Below are 21,724 nucleotides of genomic sequence, written 5' to 3'. Positions count from 1 at the left end.
TAGCCAAACTAATTTTTGCGACAACATATTTACTATATCAATCTTATCGAAAATAAAATATTCTCAATTTTATACAAACATAAAATTGGTATATTCTCAACCTCGTCCCCAGGGCTTGTTAGGCTTTTTATATTTGGACGGTCTGAACAAGGCCCTGGCCCTGGCTGGTCACGTGCCGACAAAATACCCACGTATGGTGGGTATTTTGAAAATAATTATTTTGCTCGCTCTTCCAACGCACACGGTAAAAATATACACAGGCAGTCGAGACCATCATCAAAAATACTTATTAAATGTTTTAATCTCGGCGAGTTACAATTTTAGTACGCCAAATGCAGAAAATGGACAAAGTGGTGAATTTATTTAGTCGTATTCAAACTTCACTTGAATGTAATAATGTGGCTGGCTTTTTCTTAAAACCTAAGCAAGTTGCCTGTTGGGAAAGCTTGCTTAATGGCCACGACGTACTGGCTGTTCTTCCAACTGGATATGGGAAGTCTTTGATATAACTGTTGCCTGATTTTCTACCAAGAAAATGTTCTCAAAACATTGTAATCGTCGTGACTCCATTGACGTCAATTATTGAAGATCAAATAAAAACAATGGAAGCTCAATGTGTTCCAGCTGGCGTTTTAAATACAGAAAGAGAGGAAACTAGTGAAATTATCAGCTTATTTAGCAAAGATATCACTCACAAAATCCAAATAACAGAAAATGTGAAATTGGGGAAGACCAAGATATTGTTTTCTCATCCAGAGTCGATTTTGAGTGCAGAAGGCATGAGATTGCTAAAAAGTCCTATATTCCGCCAAAATGTAGCTGCCTGTGTAATCGATGAAGCACACTGTGTTGAGTTATGGTAAGTTCTTACACATCATAATAAAAAAACGCAGCTCATAAATATACACAAGCTATAAATATTTTTCACTTTTCATAAACAGAATAAAACTGTGGATACAAATATGTATCAAAATAAAAAAACGCAGCTCATAAATATACAGCTACAAGCGATAAATATTTTTCACTTTTCATAAACAGAATATATAACTGTGGATACAAATATGTTGTTACATATAAATAAAATTTATTTTAAAAATGTATGTGTTATACCTTAAATGGAAGAAATTTTGACAGAAAGAAAATTTGGCGGATTTGACAAAAAAATTATCTGCCAAATTCCATTTTAATTTTTATTCACACAATTATATTCCACCAATTTTTTTTTCCTCTAAAAATTTATTCCTTCAAGATATACAATAGATATAATATATCTAAAAAGTAAAAAACTAGGTAAAAAATAAAGCTATAAAAAATCTATAAAAAAACAAGTTAAAAATAATGACGTGATAAATATATATATAAATATATATATAATATATAAGTTAACAAACACATTTTTCTCTTTATAGGGGCGAAGATTTCCGTAAAAGCTTTGGCGATTTAGCTACACTTAAAGCATTGTTCCCAACAGCAGTTACGTTAGCCCTAACAGCAACAGCACCACTAGCAATGGTTGAAAAAATTACTGACAGTTTATCTATTTCCTCGTGCAAAATTGTCCGGAGCAGTCCAAATCGTCCAAATATAAAACTAACTGTACGAAAAAGAATGCCAAATAACTATAGCAAAGCCAGTTATGATGAAATTCTTTTGCCAATGACCAAAGGACTCAACAGACTTAGAGAAAAATTTCCAATGACTATTATATATATGAAGTTAAAGTACTGTGGATATGCATTTAAGTTGTTCAATTCGAAAATTAAAGATCCGTTTGTTGGTGAAAATTGTGTTCCGGCCAACAGATTATTTGCACAATTTCATGCACCCACTACGAAACTAATGAAATATGACATAATTGAAGAAATTAGGAAAGAAAATTCAAACATTCGAGTAATTTTTGCCACAGCTGCACTTGGTATGGGTGTAAATATACCACATGTTACAAAAGTCATACATATCACACCACCAGCTACATTAGAATCGTATTTACAAGAGTTTGGTATGGAAATTCCTCTTCTGCAATAATATATTACAATAACTCTGATATAAGTGAAAATAATAAAATTATGTCAACTGCAATGAAAGAATATTGCACAACAACAAATTGTTTGAGAAAAACTATTCTCACATATTTTGGATTTTCTTGTCAAGCACAAGTTTCATGTTGTTCTAATTGTAATGGAGATGAGAATCATTGTGAAGACAAAGAATTAAACCACATTGAAAAAAAAACTTTCAGACCACTGGATGGTGTTAATTTCGAAAAGTTACGAAAAGAACTATTTGAAGTAAAAATCCAATCTGAATTAGCGTTATTCCATGTCTTACCGCAACAAGAATATAATTCAAAATGTATTGAAGACATCTTACAACAGTTACAATATATAAATACCTTGGACGATATGTTTGATAAATTTGGTATTTGCGATGAAACGTATTCAAAAAAAATATATGACCTTGTTGAATGTTATGCTCCTAGGTGTTAAAAATTTGTGAGGTTATTTTTTAAAACAAGGATATGAAAAAACTATTTTTATGCAATATAAACACTGACTTTTCTGTATATTTTATTAAGGAGCAAATTTGACAATTTTTATGTCTCTGGTCCATCAAACTTAGAAAAGAACTCTGGTCCATCAAACTTAGAAAAGAACTCTGGTCCATCAAACTTAGAAAAGAACTCAAACAAAAAAAGCTTCCACTTGTGAAATTTCAGATGCATATCTTTTTTGTACGTTAACTCGAATTAATATTTTTTCTCACTTTTAAGGTATATAATATATATCATAACATAAAATTGTAAAAAATATTTAAAAAAAATAAATGCAACTAATTTCAAACTAGTTCATCTCTGTGTTTTTTCAACCAATTGTGAAAATCTGTCACGTTCATATAGCGCAAAGGTGACCTTTTTATAGCTGGGAAACTGTTATGGAAACGACCTGATGAATGGTGAAAAGGTTTTAGTTCGAGAAGATCTAATATCATTTCATTCTCATCTTCAAAAGCATCACTGGTGCTATGTTGTGTAGAGGATCTGTGTATACTAGCATTTTTGTCATAATTTTCCAGGATTTCTTTAATTCCGTTAGCAGCTTTAGTAATTTTAGTTATAGATGATATTGTCTTGTTAGGACCCATTCTCTGAACTATATTTTTGGAAACTTTATTCACAATCTCCTGAGCAAGGTCGTCTTCAATATTTTTCCCCTTACCGCCACGCCAGTTGACAAAATTCCCCCACTTAAACTCCTCAGATAATCGTGGTGTCAGTAAACACTCAACTTGAGCAATGCTGACAAACATTTCCAGAGCATATTTGCTGTAAGAACCTAAAGATTTAAACACATTTAAAAGCATCTTTTGGTTGATAAGAGTACGGTTTCCATCACCTTCTTTTGCTGCATCCTTGAGTTGCAGAACCAGAATCGTAAGAAATATTACGCAAAAACCATAATTTTCAACAAAATCATCACCATCTCTTGGTGGGGATTTCTGCAGCAAGTATTCATCTAAAAACTTTGTCAATATGTTATTCATATACGCGTCTTTCTCAGCATCAGATTTATGAACAAAGTTAGTAGGGAAAGGGTAAACAGATGGTTTATCCTCCAAACTTTCCATTCCAAAAAACTTCATCAGTGCAACAACAATATATGCACGTCCAAGACTGATAAATAATTCCTCACAACCATCAAAAGAATCGAGTACTTTAGCAGGAGTAACATTTTTTCGACGAAGCTTCTCCCTAAAATACTTTATCGTTCCATTCTCAGCAATGGATTCAGGTTTATGCAAGAGGTGGTATGAATATTGCAAAAGAGCTGCTTTGGTATGCCACATTACTGGTTTAAAAGGAGAGCAGTGTTCAAATCGATGGCTAGGAGTATGTGCACCAGCTAGTAAATCTTTTGCACCAGCAAATCTTACACGTGTTAATTGATCGCCACCAAACACAATTTTCATTTCTTTCATGGGATCAGAATCTGTAAAATTGATGTGTGCAAATTTCTGACCAGGGTTGGCTTGGAAGGTTTCAAGAAGTGGTCCATCATCAAGGTTTGGCATGTTTTGCAACATGCCTGTTTCATGGTAAATTTCTGCGATCCATTTTTCGTACGTTCGAAGTATCTTTACACAATCACCATAGTGTGCTTCATTTGCATTAATGATAGGCATAGATGCAATGAATGACCGTTCCCCCATTTCGTGGCTATATTGATGATCAATGTGTTGTGGAACAAATGATTTCAGAAATTTGAACTTTGGGAAAAAATCCAACAAAATACGCCCAACCAAAATTTTTGAAGTTCTGATATATTCCCTCCACTCTGCAATGTTTAATGAAAATGTACTCAGTGGTAATAATGCAATATCACGTTTTGGATTGTCATTATCGAGATGGTCAAATGATAGACGGTTTTCAATCAAATTTGTGGCAAATAGATGGAGATCTTCATTTTGATTGTTTTTATGCATATGACCTTTGAGAATTCTTATGTCCCAATTATCTCCTGTCCCTCGAAACACAGCTCCACCTTTAACTTTATCAATGACACCATCACGAAAATGACCACCAATCAAATCCAATAAAACCTCTCTTCTGCTCGGGCACAAGCAAACACCTAATCTTTGAAACCGTATCTGCAACTAAAAACAAAAGCCAATATAAATAGATTATTTTCAACAAATGAGGCTGTAGACTACACTTTTTTATAAGAAACTGGAAATTTGGCTTCAGCCCTTGAATTGTTTTTTTTTTCACTTGTTCAGCCTTACTGATAAGGCTGAACAAGTGAAAAAAGGTACTGATAACTCAATATTGAGAAAATTAAAAAAATAAATTGATAGATTCACAGGTCTCTTGCTGAAAAGCTTAAAAGTAATGTGAGAATAAATAAAAATCAGTTCAATTGCTTACACAAAATCCTTTATTATTATATTATGTATATACATACCTGTTTACTGCAACCACCTTCTATTAAAAGAGTGGTGTTAATTCTTTGAAATAAACTTAGTTCGTGCCAACGTGACTGCATCAGAATTGAGTAAATGAAAGCATATTTTATTTCACTCTGCCTGTTTTCAATATCACCAGCAATTGTTTCCAGAATATCGACAAAATAGGGGATTTTCAACATCTCAGTTTTGATATTTTTGATCTGCAAATTTGAAAGTCCATCATAGGTATTGTTAAGTAAAGTTGAACCATTTTCATCTCTCCTGCATAGACTTTTACATGCCATATTCAGATCAGAGAGTAATAATTTGACAAAAACATCTTTAAAACCAGGTGTCTCCCACATTAATTTCCCAATAAAGGGTACTTCTTTTGTGCCAAAAACATTGTTCAATTTTTTCAAAATACTGTCACTTGATTCAATATTCTCTTTATCAATGTTATCTGCACTTTGTACGTTTGTTAAATCAAATAATTTCTTACGAGAAGGTTCATTTTTGCTTGTGATTGTGTTACAATCTTCTGGTAGCAGCATTCTCTTGACAGACATGTTTCGATTAAGTTCACCTTGGACGTTGTGACAAGAGTTCCTGTACTCGTCAACCTTGGTAATAAAAGATTCGCATGTTCGGCAAACGACTTTCGTTATACAGTCATGCTCGTTGATACCTATGCCACACACTTCATGCACTTTTGAAGCAAGATTTTTTGCCAATCCAATTTTAGAAAAAATTTTGATTAGGTGTCTCTGCTGAGTGAATTTTCCACATAATCTACACACTCCCTGTTGCGAAACATTTTTTCTTGGATAAAACTTCTTTGGTGTTACAGCTGCTGCCATGCTATGTTTGCATTCTCCATTTTCTGAAAATTTAAGAATTAGAAATATTACAACAGAACAAACAAAACTACTGTAAGGGTTTTACTGACAAGGATTTGTATATATTGTCCATACACAAGAATATCATACAATAATGATGAATGTTGAAAGTACAGTGAGAACACAAATTACAAAGTAATACTTTAACAGAACACAAAATGGTACATAGCCTAAGGTTCCTGTGTAGGATACGAGGCCTACCCATATTCAATGCAGGAACAAGAAATCATAAAGCAAAATATTAAATATTAATAAGAATTTTTAAGTCTACCCTAACACACAAGATGATATGCACTTACTTTTCCATAGCTAAACATTATGTTACATATAGCTAGCTATATATGTATGACAGTTTTGATCGCTTGTGAAGTTCGTTCCTTCTTCAGTTCATTTAACAGTGTGAGTTTTTAGCAACACAAGATGCTCAAACCTGCTTTCAACCAGTTATTGTTAATCTTCTTTCTGGTAAAATACTTTCAGAACTGTTGCAGTTTCATATCAAAAATAATGTTTTTCCAAAATTTTGAATCTAGCTACATTTAGCTAGTAGAACAACATCAAAAACCAAACCAAACGCAACACCCACAAAATAACAGCCACCATTTTTAAAGAGCTACTTTTTGAATTGCTAATCCGCGGTCCATCACCACGAAAAGTTCTCGAATTTTGATTTTTTCTCGCCACATAATTTTGCCTCTAATATCACTCGCGGGACGCGTTTTAATTATGCGAGTTCTTACGGCCAATCAAATTTGTCACGTGACCAGCCAGGGCCAGGGCCTTGTTCAGGCCGTCCAAATATAAAAAGCCTAACAAGCCCTGGGGACGAGGTTGAATAGCGGAGTTAATAATGAACGATGGACAATCCAAAATCCCAGTGAAAGACAGGACTGCCACTCACAGAAGCGCGTACATCAAATACTGGAGATTAAAAAATGATCTGAAAATAGATTCGAATGGATTAATTTTTTTTCAAGGTAAACGAATTTTCAAAAAAAGTGAATTGAATAAAGTGGTAGCGAAAACAATCAAAAAAGTAAATCCGCTGGATATTAAAAACTAAGGAACAGAGCTGCGGACGGATATGCGGGAATCAGTGGCAGAAAAATTCTCAGTATAACATCAAATGATGCTGAGTTTAAAAAATTTACTGTGAAATTCAGCAACAAAGCAGTTCCTAAACCAGTCACTGCAAATGAGTTAGGTTCTATTCATACTGTATTAAATGTAAAGGCATGGGGAAGAAAACCTCGCCCTCTAGTTTATTTGCGACATTGGGTCCCCCTTTCTTATCATCAAAACTTAAGAAGACTGTGATCAAGGTTGCTGAATTGATTTACATAATTGTGAAATGACGTTACTTTGTATTTTTGTATTACCTTTATCGTTATCGACAGTTGACTTGTGTTCATTACGCTAGATAATGAGACAATTTAAAAAAAAGTATTGTTTGCTTTCCAGGTTAATCATATCCATCAAATCGATCTGGTCGACATGAAAAATATGCAAGTTGAATATCAAAGAAAAACGTATCGTTATGTACTGTCCTTACTCGATGTCTTTTCTCGCTTTCACTGGTTAGTACCACTGACTTCAAAACATGCAAGCAAGGTTAGAATGGAGCTTGAGAATTTACAATTTACATGGGACCCCTAGTATTTTACAAAGTGACCAGGGTAAAGAGTTTTATGGATCAGTTCTAAGGTATTGTCAGAGGAAAAAAATAAAAATGATTAAAAGCAGACCTTACCACCCTCAATCACAAGGGAAAGTAGAAAAATCGCATAGAACTTTACGAAAAAAGATATCATACGTTCTCATAAGTCAAGGTCGTGTTGGTGTAAACTGGGTAGAAAACCTTTCAAAATATGCAAAATGCTTAAATAACGCCAAGCGAGAGGAACTTGGATGGAAGTCAGCATTCGAGGTATATTATGGACGGAAATCAAATTCTAAAACGAAAACAGCGTATCAAAAAGATCAGGGATAAGGTAAAAGCAAACAACAAGAGAATTGGTGATAGAACTGTAGCTTACACTTTCGTAAAAGAAATAAGTGTTAACAGTATGATATCGGCGATGAAGTGTTGGTCAGACATGGAGAAAAACGAAAAGGTAAAAAAGCACCCAAGCATCGATTAGTTCTGCATGGAAAAGTGTTGAAGGTGGGTAAATACAAAAATAGGTATTTTGTGGAATTTAAATCACCAAACACTGACAGGAAAGAGGCCGAATGATTTCTGGTGGAGGACATTGCAGATTTCAGGAAATGTTATAAACGGAAGAAAAATGGAAAAAGTCTGAAGCAACTTCATAATGAACAACAAAAATTATATCAAAAGAATTTGTTAGTACCACTTACAAAGCAAGATCGCTTGATGTTTTTCAAGATCAAAGGTATTCCGTTTCATACGACCCCCTTGGTGATGGAAATTGCCAATTTAGTGCTATAGCGCATGCGCTGACTCAATATGGAATTTTCAGATCTGCCCAAACAGTTAGAGCCGAAATTGCGAGGTTTTTAGAGGAAAATCCCTATGATAGTGAAGTGTGGCCACTCGAAATGTACGTTGAGATGCCGTTTAGTGAATATTTAAACAGAATGTTTTCAAATGGGACATATAGTGATGAGCTAACGTTAAGAACTGCCTCTGAGCTATATAACATCGAAATAACGCTTATCTCAACCCTGGGACCTGAAGCTCAAGTTACCATAACACTAACAGACCTTTGCTCTTTTAATAGAATAACATTAGGACATTTTGCCGAAGACTGTGGAAAACACTATGTTGTCTTGAGTGAAAATGAAAAAGAGACAGTTGAAGGTGGCGAAGAGGATAATGAAACATTTGAAAGGAGAGAAGAGGTTAATAAAGCGTTAGAAAACAGGGAAGAGGAAAATGAGACAGATGAAGGTAGCGAAGGAGGGACTGTTACTTAAGGTAAGGAAGTATCGAAACTCTTTTGTGTGTTCAATAAAATCTTATCAGTCACTGTGTTTTACCTATAAAGTGAAAAGAATGGTAAATAGTCTTTTCCATATTTTAAAATTCAATTCTGAGTTTATTCAACTTAACTTTTGGTATAATAATTTCTCCTAGATCGTCCACAACGCGACACAAGAAAGCCTATGAGGCTCAGACATTCAATTAGAAGTCCGAGCTTATCTTACTGGACACGGGAAGGGAAGCACATTCGTTATTGTATCATTTTGTATTGTTATCCTGTAACAAAAACAATAGCATATATATTTTATTCAAACTTTAGTTCGCAATTTCAACTTCGATGATTTGCCACCAGAAATTATAGAAACGATCTTGATGTTAGAATTGCAATGCAGCGATTGTAATTGGCCCCTCGCATATCGTTGCCACATATGCACACTTGCGAAACGTATGTAAATTTTGGAGAATTGTTTGTGATTCCGAAAAATTACGCAAAGAGTTCACGTACCGTATAAAAAGATCCTTCCACAAAAAAAAGCTAGAATAGCATCAAATTCAATCCGGGTGGGCATGCAAAGGATTGTAAAAAGTGCCGGCTCATTCTCTGGAATGGTGATAGAGCTGAATACCATCCTGAACCATCCGAAATGGTACACGGCATGGCTAAATTTACAACTGCTGGCCTATGGTTGGTATATAATAGAAAACATTGTGTGGAAATCGAAGAAGTGATTTTTAGTCTTTTATTAATTCCAGCTTTTATCTTTGATAGTCTTCGTTTATGTTCTAATGTTTTTTTGACAAGTAAATTGCTTCCAATAAATCACACAGGTAGAAATTGTCGTATCTTTGTTCACATTTTTTATCTTTCTTTCATTCTATTTAGAAGTAGTGCTTTTTTACCTGAGTTTGATTTGTAGATATACCCGAGGTGACACGTTGCTTGCTGTAAAACAGGTCACGTTGAAATCCTCGAACTGATTAGTCTGCATGTTATGTTAAGATTGCTACAAGTTTATTTCTTATGTTATGTTATGTTATGCAAAAAACACATTACCTACTGTTTGTATTATATTACTGTTATGTTATGGTATGAAATCACTTCAGCTAGTACATTTTTTCACAAAAAGAAAGCCAGTGCATGTAATGTTACAACGCTTGCTAATAAAACATTAAAAGTAATCATTCTACTAACGTGTGACACGCGTTTCATTGCAAATAACAAGACAGAGCATCCAGAACACCGATAACATAACAAAAGATGACGTCATAAAAATTGGATATTGGTCAGCATGCCAAAAATCGAAAATTACAAAGTGGGGCAAGACATTATTACAAAGTGGGGCAGCTCCGAAAATTACAAAGTGGGGCAACAATGAATTACAAAGTGGAGCAGCTCCATAATTACAAAGTGAGGCAAAAGTTATTACAAAGTGGGACAGGTATTACAAAGTGAGGCAAGATAATTAAAAAGTGGGGCAGATATTACAAAGTGGGGCAATTATTACAAAGTGGGGCATAACACTTGGCAATGCTGAAAACAGGAGAGTGGATTGAAAACAACCGCGCGACTTGCTCTTCGTCGGACGTATCGACATCGACGTTGTTTAGTGGCCTGGGGTTGCGTCTAGAATAGCTGCGGTACGAGCTTGCGCTTGTGGAACGACAAACTCTCGCAAAATGTGCGATTTTGTGGCAATAATTACAGGTTTTACTAGTTGCTGGGCATTTATTTTGGTGTGGATATTCGCCACCGCAGTAAAAGCATATTTTTGAAGATTGTCTATGCAGATTAAAGTTTTTCTTATCCGGTGTGGTTTCCTTTGATCGGTCGATGCGGTTGAGTTCTTCCTGTTTGATTTGTGTAATATCCTTTTGGTCGCTTTTTTCCACTAAAATAGCTTGGGTGTTTGTGTCTTCTAATGTTTTTGCGTAAACTAGGAACTGTGCTAGAGTTAAGGAAGGATTTCTGAATGAGTATCTTCTCAGTTTGTTAGTTGTCGTTGAGAGTTCCAGTTGACGTTTTAACTCGGTATCTAGTGCTGCTCCAAATTCACATTTTTGGGCTTGTTGCTTCAGTCTGATAAAATATTGTTGGATGGTTTCTTCTTCACGCTGTATCATTGATCTATATATATATATATAAATTTCATAGCGTACGTTCGTTTTCGGGTTGAAATGTGTGTCAAATAATTCATATGCGTTATCTAGTGTTTCATCGGTGCCAGGAACTAATAAACTACCGTAAATATCCTATACTTCTTCCTCAACGTAATTCAATAACATAGCCAGTTTTTGCTTATCATCCTCAACATTGAGCGCCACACAAATTCTTGAATCTTTTTTTCTATTTTAGCCATCTTGTTGCGATTGTGGTAACGTCGTTGGTATCGAATTGTGGAAAATTAGGAATAGTTCAAACAGTATAATTTACATTATGGCAGTTTTATATTCAGAGCGTAATCTTCTCTAACTCAATATTTACAAAAGTGTGCTCTTATTGTTCATAGTATGCACACCAAGCTGGCCACTTGGTATGCACCAGGTTGGCAATATGACAGTTGTCATTTCGGCAAACCTCTTACTTGAAAAATACTGAATTAATTTCATACCGTTTGGTCCGTTTGTTGCAACATCATCGGTCTCACCGCAAATAAAGCACGTGGTTTCAATAATACTCTCTCCTTAATAAGTTCAACGTTTGTTGTATCTTCCATGCTCTTTCTTTTCTAATACTCAAATTCACGCGTTAATATCCTCACAAGTCATTCTAATGTAACCTCCATTTGCTGTGGTATCTTCTTCTTCATACGGAGGGGGCGGTTCACCCGGAAAGAAAAGATGAAACTCTAATAGGGTGAGAGGCACAGACACTGTGATAACTAAAAGAAGAAAGTATCATTAGCTCAATCAAAAAGTCAAATTAATTGACTTTCTATAATGGAATTTCTATAATAAAAGTGATATTTAGATTTATACAGTAATGTCCTCACAAGTCAAACTAATTGTTTTTTTTCATATATATGTATTATTTAAACTCACGGGCTAATGTCCTCATAAGTACTATTAATTGATTTTCTCCGATATATGTCATACTAAGACTCACGCCCTAGCGTCCTCACAAGTCAATCAAATTGTTTCTCTGCAAGATATATAATTTTCAGATTAACCGTCCTCACAAGTCAATTTATTTGATTGTGAATTATTATATTTCATACTCGGACTCGCGGGCTAATGTCCTCACGAGTCAATCTAATGGATGTTCTATAATAAATGTGATATTTAAATTCATACAGTAATGTCCTCACAACTCACATTAAACGATTTTCTCTCATATATGTAATATTCGAACTCACGCGCTAATGTCCTCATAAGTACTATTAATTGATTCTCTCCGATATATGTCATACTTAGACTCACGCTCTAGTGCCTCACAAGTCAATCAAATTGTTTTTTGTGCAGGTTATAAAATTTTCGGATAAACGCGTTAGTGTCCTCACAAGTCAATTTAATTGAGTTTAAAATAATATACGTCATATTCGGACTCACGCGCTAATGTCCTCACGAGTCAATTTAATGGATTTTCTATAATAAATGTGATATTTATATTTATGCAGTAATGTCTTCACAAGTCAAATTAATTGATTATAAAATAATATATATAATTTTTGGAGTAACGAGCAATTGCCCTTCCAAGTCAATCTAATGGATTTTCTATAATAAATGTGATATACAGATTCACGCGCTAATGTCCCCACAAGTCAAAATAATTGATTTTTTATAATATGCCTAATACTTGGACCAATGCGCTAATAACAATGTCCTCGCAAGTCAAATTTATTGATTTTCTATAATATACGTATTGTTTCTCAAATGTATGTGATATTCAGATTTATGCAGTAATATCTTCGCAAGCCAAATTCATTATTAATGTGATATTTGAACTCGCGCGCTAATGACCTCACAAGTCAATGTAATTGAGTTCAAAATAATATATGTCATATTCGGAGTCGCGCGCTAATGTCCTCACAAGTCAATCTAATTGATTTTTTATAATAAACGTGATATTCAGTTTCATGCAGTAATAGGCTCACAAGTCAAATTAATTGATTTTTTCTCATATATGAAATATTCGAACTCACGCGCTAATGTCCTCATAAGTTAATCTAATCGTTTTTCTATAATACACGTAATATTCACGCTCTAATGCCGTCACAAGTCAAATTTACCCAGCCTCTTTTCGAGTTGTCCAATAGTTGGAAAATTACCATATTGCAGCGTAAGTACTACTTCAGGTAGTGATCTTTTTCCCGTCAAAACCCTCTTTAATATAAGTCCCCCCCTCATCGGAACCTATCGTAATGCATTGCATTGGGCGTCATACCGAGTCCGTCTCTAAGATGTGTATATCGGCTATCAATTTTCGAATGAAATAGCCCCATCCTTTGCGCCTCCAGGCCCAACCCCAATCGTCTACGCGCACCTCCCTGTTGTCCCGGCGTTGAAGTCCCCGATGTTCCAGGTAACTGCGTTGATTGTTTGGTATCCTCTTTGTCGCCTTTATCATCATGCTTACCAATATCCTCCTCGGGCGTGAATACTGGATTATCAGCCATCCTTTATTTACATTCCATATAATAAATACATATTGAACGCATATGGACGCATATGAGTGCTGATGGCTTTCGCTGTCGTTTCCCCCTTTTCCTGGAGTTCCTTTTCAACGAATTCAGCGTGTATTTTCTCGATAACATCAGGTGAAGGCTTGGACTTACGGGCATCCTTCACAGCCTGGCGTTAATCTATAGGTTGATCAACAGCCTCTGCTGGTGTATCGACAATATTAAAAATATCAATCAATTCAGACATCTTTATTAATACTCGTCTATATTTCAAATAACCAAGGATGATACAGACATAAGGTAGTAGCGCTGCGATCAGTAGCAATAACTCCATTTTTATTTCTTCAACCGGTAATGGCCTCTTGCGAGCGTTGTTATTTGATCCGCCTGAACGATCCTTTTGTCATCAGCGGCATTAAGGGCAATTTTATTCACTTCCTGGGTGTATAAATTATGGCCTTTGTTATTAATGCACCTCCGGGTTTTGTTAATATCGATGCCTTCCTTCAGACATTGCTCATAGTCCTCGAAGGTTATACATTTTTTAGTCATGATCCTCTTCACGCCCTTTGCTTTGCGATCACCACCCTCTTTCGTTAATGCTTTATAGGCATAAGGCTTAGGCCGCAATGTGATGAAATGCGTTATAATTTTGCCGCCTAGCTTATCTTTCATTAATCCAACGACTTTCTTGTTTTTGCCGATGGGGAGAGGTCATCTTTAATATAGGCACTTGTGTCAAAACGTGCTTCTACATCACCGGCAATATCCCGATAAAAATCCTCAGTCCTTATGTGGTATATAAAACTATCGGTGTCCATATACCAAATCCGTAGCTTGCTACCATATTTCGGCTGCATGAAATCATAGTGGAATTCATACATAGCGGTGTTTGAAAGATCAAGTATGGCCTGGCCAATATATACGGGTTTGTTTATTTTGATTCCCGTTCTACCCATTTCAATACCCATCAAAGTTTAAAGTTTGGTTGCATGGTGAGTTTTGCGTTAGCGGCTTCATTCGTGACTAACTTAATATTCCGGTGATTGCGGATATTTTCCATAGTTTCTCCAAAGCCTGTTAGGTTCATCAACTTATAAAAATCCTTCTCAAAGTCATTTTTGGCAGCAGTTCTCAGCTTCGTGTTATGGTCTATATATTCCCGATTTGCTATTAGTTTCTCAACTCTGTAAATCATCCTACGCTCCGGCAGGAAAGGCAGCTCGTTATGCTTGTCATGTAAATCATTCGGATAGTCTACGTCGACTTCCAATAAATAGCCGTGTTTATTATCCGATACCAGCTTCTCGATCTTCTTTTCATTAATTATATCAATATTCGACACCCATTTAAAACCATGGGTTGGAAGGGGCTGTTGCATGGCTCAGCCATAAAGATTGTTAGTGTCCAGATACTGAAGGTATGACGACTCCTCCGCAGGATTATATTGGTCCCCCATGTATTTGTTATTCGCTCTCGCATAGCGGTGTACAGCCTGGGTTATACCTTCTCTTATACCCTTCTAGAACATGAGGAGCATGTCGGGATCCGTAAGGAGTTCCGGTTTGATTTCTGTGTACTTAAGTGCTGCCTTCCATGCCAAGCCTGGTGCGCTATAGAAATGGGCGGGATCGAGCTTGTAGTTCTCATGGCATACTCCTCGAAAGTTTTGAAAAATATCAGTTAATAATAGGACATCAATAACCAGGTATATATCATGATAATCCCCCATATTAACCTCATCGCCCTTTGGAGTGATGACATCCAAAACCTTCTGGGCATGTTCGTAGTCATTATCGCTAATCTGATGGTAACTCCGTTTCCTTGAATCGTCGCCAGTCATCCATGTACTCGTATGGATATATGCCTTTTCGAAGCATCAGTCTGAAGAAATCATCATCGCTAAAGTAGTAACTGATGGCTGGTGTATTGGTCTTCACTCGATCCTTGTCTAACTGCTTCGTTGTACTAGAGTCACAATTTTTACACCAAAATCTTGCCACGTAGTCATCATTGATGCTCAAGAATTCCAAACATATATCAGAACACTGCCGACATTTCATGCCTGATGTGTTCGTACCAATAAGATTAGATGCCAATTTCTCCAAGCTTGATGCCATAAACCGACAGCTGTCTATAAATCTTATTTCGATCTTTTTGTAATATTCACCATCACCGTACCCTATGCACGCGAATGGGATTTTGATTTTTACATTGAAGCTGATGTACTTCTCGGTGTTTTCAGCGATACAACCAATATCCTGAGTATCATATTTTTCACTCAGCTCGCGAATAAACAAGTGGGCGTCATACCCTGATAGGTTGTGAAATATCACGGGTACATGGTTGGGTATCCTATACTTAAGATTGCAGGTATTATAAGCCGCTCCCCGATATAATCCCGTGTAGTGACAATGATCCCGAACTTTACGATTTTCATCGTTGAATGGCTTCATGCAGATGTGACAACTTGTGGCGGAGTCGTGATCCCTTTTTAGTACTTCCGTTAGTGGTAACATGTCCTGGTGAGGGTAGGTGCTGTAGAGTCGTTTTACCTCATCCTCTAGATGATCGACGAACTTCTTGATTCTCTGGATTCCACTGTTTAAAATCCTTGTAAACAATTTATACAAAAGTGCATTTTCCCATGGTTTTTTGATATCTCGCTTCCCAATAACCTTGATAGATTTTACATGGCTACGTAATGGTTTTTCTTCTCATCGGTGATTAGTAGCAAATTAGCCTGCTTCTCACGTTCGTTAAATGCCGATCTACGCAGGATATTAAAGCTCTTCCCTGTTGTATATAGAACGTTCACGGCAATGTCGGGATTGTTCCGCTCAAATTTGTTGATATCTTTGATGGATGTTGGAAATTTAATACCCTGCCAGTTATATCGATCTATATATGACCGGAGCCTGCTTATTCTTTGAGGATCTTTTGCTATATCCTCATGATGCAAGGCGGCTACTAAAGCCCATCGGAAACATTTTTGATCATTGTTATTAGGATTAATTATAGCCTTCTTCATACTGATCCATCGTGGTGTTTCGATATGCGAGGAACCTCTCGTCAGCTTAAGCTTATGAAAATCAACATCGAGGTGTTGAATGCGACCGATACTAAAGCCACTTTTCGGTAGTGCAGGGTTTTCGATATGTGTTTTCATTTGCGCGAACATCGTATCCAGCGATTCATCCACGATGGTGCCTTGAAATACTGCTGTCATATTGCTATGAAAGACCTTGTCTATTTCTATAAACTCGTTAGTACCATCGATTTGTTTTTTCCACAAAATCCATAGGGAGCATTGGATTTTAGCAGATCCCGTTTCTTCCACTTGGTTTTCGATGAGTGTTTTTACATTTAATCGAACCATATCCAAGTACCCATTAATGTCTGTTCTATCTATACCAGCTATACGATAACTCCTGAATGTCTTGTGTAATGCATGCTTGTGTTCCTCCGGCGAAAAATCTTGATTCGGTTGCTCTGAAGCATGATCTTCCCTCGCTTCTTCCTCGACCTCGCTAACTAGTGTCTTCTTGGCGCCAGCATATAGTGAAAGTATTCGTGTTTTTATCGATGTATATATACTTTGCACTGGTTTCTTGATACTCTCTGGTACATGTGATAGTAGCCACTCTGACCACTCCCGCAGCTTACTCTTGATTACTGCACAAGTTTTCTTCAGCTCTTGGCGTTCAAACTCGTTCATTTCCTCAAACGTGGGAACGTAAGGCTCGATGTTCTTCTTAATAGGACGGGATCTAGCCATCTCTTGTTTTTCAAAAATGTCCATGGCTTGTGTTGAGAATAGGGTAGGCTGTGTATATAATAAAGCAACTAAGTCAGCTTTACGTATCCTGAAGTATCCATGTAGGCCTCGCGCTTTAGCGATTGCTCTCAATTCTTTAATTGTTCTCTCCATTTATTATATATATTTTTGATCTCAATCAACAATTTTTCTGGCACGGTCATGATAATTTTTACTCATATTCTGTATAATAGCATATATACTATGTATGCTATTGCGCATGCGTTAATGATGTCATGTATCTCACATTTAATATTATTATATGTTATTATTTGTATTAATATTATTTTGTGTTAGTTATTGGTATTTATATATCATTTCATATTATTATGTGTTGATGACTGGCATTTAGGGAATTTCCCTTTGATGTGGGTGCGCTGCGACAGAACGAACATTTCTCTATCTCTACTAGTATATATATAATAAATAAACTATTTTTGCACAACTTGAAATATTTTCTACTGGCATAATAAACTAGAATGTTGAAGCAGTTGACTCTGAATGACGTTTTATTTAATAGATCACATATTTGGCGTGAAAAACCTTTTGGACTCTTCGGACAGAATAATATTTCATCTACATTATCTTTACTAGCCTCAGAATCTCATCTTTGGTAATGTGTTTAATTAGTTAGGGAAATAAGTTTGATTTCTTTTTTCAGTAACACAAATTTCTTTAGATATAAGAAAGCCATCCATTCGTCGATATCCAAAATTAGGGAAACGTTTCACAAAATGTTGAACAGTTTTATCCAGCTTTTTGTCATCAATATGTATGTATGTATGTTATACTGACGGACAATCCAAATTGACGAAGACATCTCTTAATTGTACTCTCACTTACTGAAACCATTTTTGATATCTTACATTTCAATTTGAGATTTTGCGAGAAGATAAGGTGGTCGTCCTTGGTTTAAAGTGGCATGCTTAGGTGCATGATATTGCGACTTTAAGGAAATTTTTATTTTCCTTTATTGATTCTGCTGCTTTACGTAACAGTTTTATAACATTCTGGTCAATAATAAACAGTTCGTTGCATTTAAGTATAAGTTGAATCATAGTATTGACTCTGTATCTCAAACTATTAATGTCAGACTCAGCATTGCATGTCTGGCTAGCTTGATGCTGCATACCAATTAACACCGAGACAACTGTTTTGCCATGAAGTATGGTAGAGGTTTACGAGTTTCTAAATAAGCTTTATTCAAACTGGTATTTTATATTTTACTACCACAAATTATTTTTGCTATAACCTTTTGGTGATTAACTTATGTTTGTACAAAATAATTTGTCGTATCAACTTAAAAATTTTCATTTCGTACTCCTGTCTCCTTGTCTTTACACCCACAAGTTATAGCTAGTACATCAGCGAAAAGTGCGGACCCTGACCGAAAGCTCGAAAACGGTTTTTCTTTTATAATAATAAGCTTTATAAGAATATCAGGCAGGGATTTCAGTTTAAAAACAATAGGTTTTATTATTCAGAATTTCACCGGCCAGGCTAGTGGCGTAAACTAGTAATTTATATTTTGTGGTTAGCCTCGGTAATTTCGGCACAGAAATCTCTGAAATTCTTGATCAACTAGACAACGACCTTGTGTGACTTGCCAAGTTGTTTAAACAACATATGCAGATTTTTATGACAATTACTACTCTGATTCAGCCAGCATACCATAGGTGCAGAACAAGCGCGGAGACAAGAATTTAGAGATACCTCAATAAGGAAAACATTTGTAGCGAATTGATTTCAGTAATTGCTTGAAATTTGATTAAACTTGGCGAGCCACAAGCTCGTTCCCCAGCTCGTCATCTTGATGTCAAAAATTTTCGGCTGCTATCATTTGTCAATCGCTCAGCCTTAACTGCCACGTAAGAGCACATTGAGTATAAGCCCATCCAAATATTATCCCCGCCCTGCCATTGATTGAAAAACTAGGTAATGTATACACCCACCTCATGGGCTTATCAAATTTTGCTTTTATATGTAGATCTTGGCAGACAAGGTATGAACAACTTATTCTCATCAAGTTGCAGCTAAAAGGACAACTGGAAGCGCATTGGGCATGAGACATAAAAAAGGTGTGGTTGCTAGGTAAAAGGTTTAGTATTGTTTTAATATGAAATCATTATTAAACGTAGCTATATCGTGACCGTATTTACAACATGTTACAACAGTTACCTAAATAAACTAGATCCTGGTTTGTGTTTTATACAAGTTAACCTGCGCATGAGCTGGAATGGACTCGAATTCAAATACATAAATAGCACAATAAAAAGTAGAAAAATATTTCGCGCCCACTTTACACTATTTAATGAAATTTAAAATTCAGTCAGCTCAGATAATTTGTAGAAAATAGAATAAGAAATAGAAAATTGACAGCCTAGTAGCATGCATGTTATTTCAAATTAACGAGCGATTAAAGATTCCAGCAAAAAATATACCAGAGTTCCATAAGACAATGGATACGGAAATTTGTCAGACTTTGCTTATTCTGACAGTTGACGCAGGGTTCAGAAGGTACCAAACGAAACTGTGCGGGGGAGCTATAGTGCAAATTGGAGAATAACAAATAGGTAGTAAGGCTTTACTCGAACCACAAAAAAAAAATTATTGCGATTAATTCCTCCTGCCTATGATAATTTAAGATTTTCTTAAACTTTCCTAAATTTCTGTAAAGTCATGTTGCAGCAAGTTCAAATTGGTACATTCTCATATATAATCGAACCTTCTCCAGTTATCTTGTGGGCCTCGAAATTCCCTTAATTCATATTCTTTCATCCAATTTATTTTACGAGGTCTCACTAATCCAAAATACGAGAAATTAAAGAAGTCGGCTGTATTCTGTATGACACCATTTCTACAAATCAAATAAGTATAAAATAGAATAAAATGAAAAAATAGCACAATTACAGTAGTAATTTGATACACCAGATGTTTTTAAGAGATTTTTAGCAATTTAGCGCATTTCTAATCCTCCTGTTTTCACAGGCGATAAATATGCTCGTCAATTTTGAAATTAAAGTTTCTTTCTTTTACACCATAGCACACAATGCATAGTTTAAAAAGGTTTCCGGAAAATCAGAAATAAAACCATGATATACTCCTTTTCATTAATAAAATTACGTCGTTCAAAATTTTCATGGAAACGAGGCATCCTATGCCAAAAATTTTGATTGGGAAGGCGGCGAGAAAAACATTTTGAATGCAAACGACATGAATTTGTTTTAATGGAGATAATATCATCTCCCATTTATTCTCTCGTGTCTCCACTATAAAATGGCGTAATCATTATATCTCCATGATCTAGCAACTCAGCTAATGGCAAAACATTGCGAAAGCAGTAAGCTTCAATTCTTTTTCGCGAAGGAAGGAAGAAGTATTGTTGTTTAGCTCTGATTTTATTTTTGCGAGCAACTAACTTTAAATGCAGATATGGATTTATACATAGAAGTTCCTGATTTCTACAACTTTTTTGAAGATTCTCTTGTTGGTGAGTACCATATATTATCGTAATCTGTGGTGATTTTGGTGGCTAGGTAGCTAGGTAGCTAGGCTGTAATTGTGGTTGATGAAGGTTTAGATAGCACAAACTTGTCTTTTTAGATCCTCCGTCTATCAAACTACAAGAAGATGACATTGATGATGATACTGCAGGCGCGGATCCAGGATTAGTCAGATAAGTCGCGTGACTAAGTGTAAATTTGACGAAAAATGTTAGCCAAGCGAATGATGTCGACGATCCAGGTGTTGCAGACGGAGAGCGTTAAAAAATCAGATTGTAATTTATTTACGGCGAAAAGCCATGGTTCACAGCCCTCTCCATTTCCCCTATGGCGATGTTGACGTCAAAGTTGTGACGTCACTACCATATAGACTGAGAGGGTTGCAAATTATAGCTTACAGATTTTGACTGATTCATTTTGACTAATCAGTCACTCAGTCAGTCAAAAATCAAATAGCTATGTCCCGCAACCCTTCCCATCTCACCTAAGGGGCATGTGACGTCAAAATCGTGACGTAATTTTCACACTCCATGCGTAGTCCAACAATATGTGGCCCGCAGCCAGCGTAGAAAATTTAGGTTCCGTACTGCGTGGTTACTTATAACCTGTTAGGCTATAGTTTTAACTCCCATCCGTCAGGATTAGTCAAAGACTCACGCCTTTTGGCTTGGATTCCTTCCGTACTATCATGGCTGCTGCAGAATGTTGACGCGGGTGCTTACTAATTTATTTAAAGTGTGATAATGTTGAATCTGTTCGTAAAATGCAAAAAGAACTTTCAGAAAGTGTTTATTCTCGGACATTATTGTTATCTGGGGATATTTATCCCTTGGTTGGTAAAAGTTTTCATCGAAATTCAGGTGCAGATATATACATTTCATCTGAGGCGAGGTGTGAAGATAAAGGAATTATTGATTTAAAGTGATAAGTAAGTTTTTTACTCTCCAACACACCTTGCATTTATTTAAAGGTTTTCAGTATATTCGCTACGAAAAGCT

At 35.8% G+C, this 21,724-nt stretch overlaps 3 protein-coding genes across 6 annotated transcripts in view; 1 reads left to right on the top strand and 2 right to left on the bottom strand.

The window, feature by feature from the left end:
- Nucleotides 1-204: 204 nt before the first annotated feature.
- On the top strand, nt 205-2,547 carry LOC130662513 (ATP-dependent DNA helicase RecQ-like). The gene is made up of 2 exons (XM_057461401.1): nt 205-859; nt 1,410-2,547. Exons 1-2 carry the CDS (start codon nt 603-605, stop codon nt 2,023-2,025), a joined length of 873 nt encoding a protein of 290 aa, XP_057317384.1. The 5' UTR covers nt 205-602; the 3' UTR covers nt 2,026-2,547.
- Nucleotides 2,204-6,686, bottom strand: LOC130662509 (uncharacterized). Of its 2 annotated transcripts, XM_057461395.1 has the most exons (3): nt 6,140-6,686; nt 4,959-5,824; nt 2,204-4,650 (listed from the first exon to the last, which is right to left on the bottom strand). In XM_057461395.1, the coding sequence occupies exons 2-3, from the start codon at nt 5,799-5,801 to the stop codon at nt 2,836-2,838; spliced, it is 2,658 nt and encodes an 885-aa protein (XP_057317378.1). In that variant the 5' UTR covers nt 5,802-5,824; nt 6,140-6,686; the 3' UTR covers nt 2,204-2,835. The 2 variants fall into 2 exon arrangements, with proteins under 2 accessions (XP_057317378.1, XP_057317379.1); XM_057461396.1 differs by lacking the exon at nt 6,140-6,686 and having other exon boundaries at nt 4,959-6,123.
- A 12,621-nt stretch (nt 6,687-19,307) lies between these two features.
- LOC130662510 (palmitoyltransferase ZDHHC17-like) overlaps nt 19,308-21,724 on the bottom strand; it is a 35,679-nt gene continuing 33,262 nt past the window's right edge. For all 3 annotated transcript variants that reach the window (XM_057461399.1, XM_057461398.1, XM_057461397.1), the window contains exon 18: nt 19,308-20,080. In XM_057461399.1, the coding sequence (XP_057317382.1) occupies nt 19,933-20,080 (148 nt within the window). In that variant the 3' untranslated portion in view covers nt 19,308-19,932. The remainder of the gene's footprint in view (nt 20,081-21,724) is intronic.

Source organism: Hydractinia symbiolongicarpus, chromosome 10 (assembly GCF_029227915.1).
Source record: "Hydractinia symbiolongicarpus strain clone_291-10 chromosome 10, HSymV2.1, whole genome shotgun sequence".
Classification (NCBI taxonomy): domain Eukaryota; kingdom Metazoa; phylum Cnidaria; class Hydrozoa; order Anthoathecata; family Hydractiniidae; genus Hydractinia; species Hydractinia symbiolongicarpus.
Note: the sequence above shows the minus strand (reverse complement) of the source record. Positions and strands in the feature narration are given on the sequence as shown.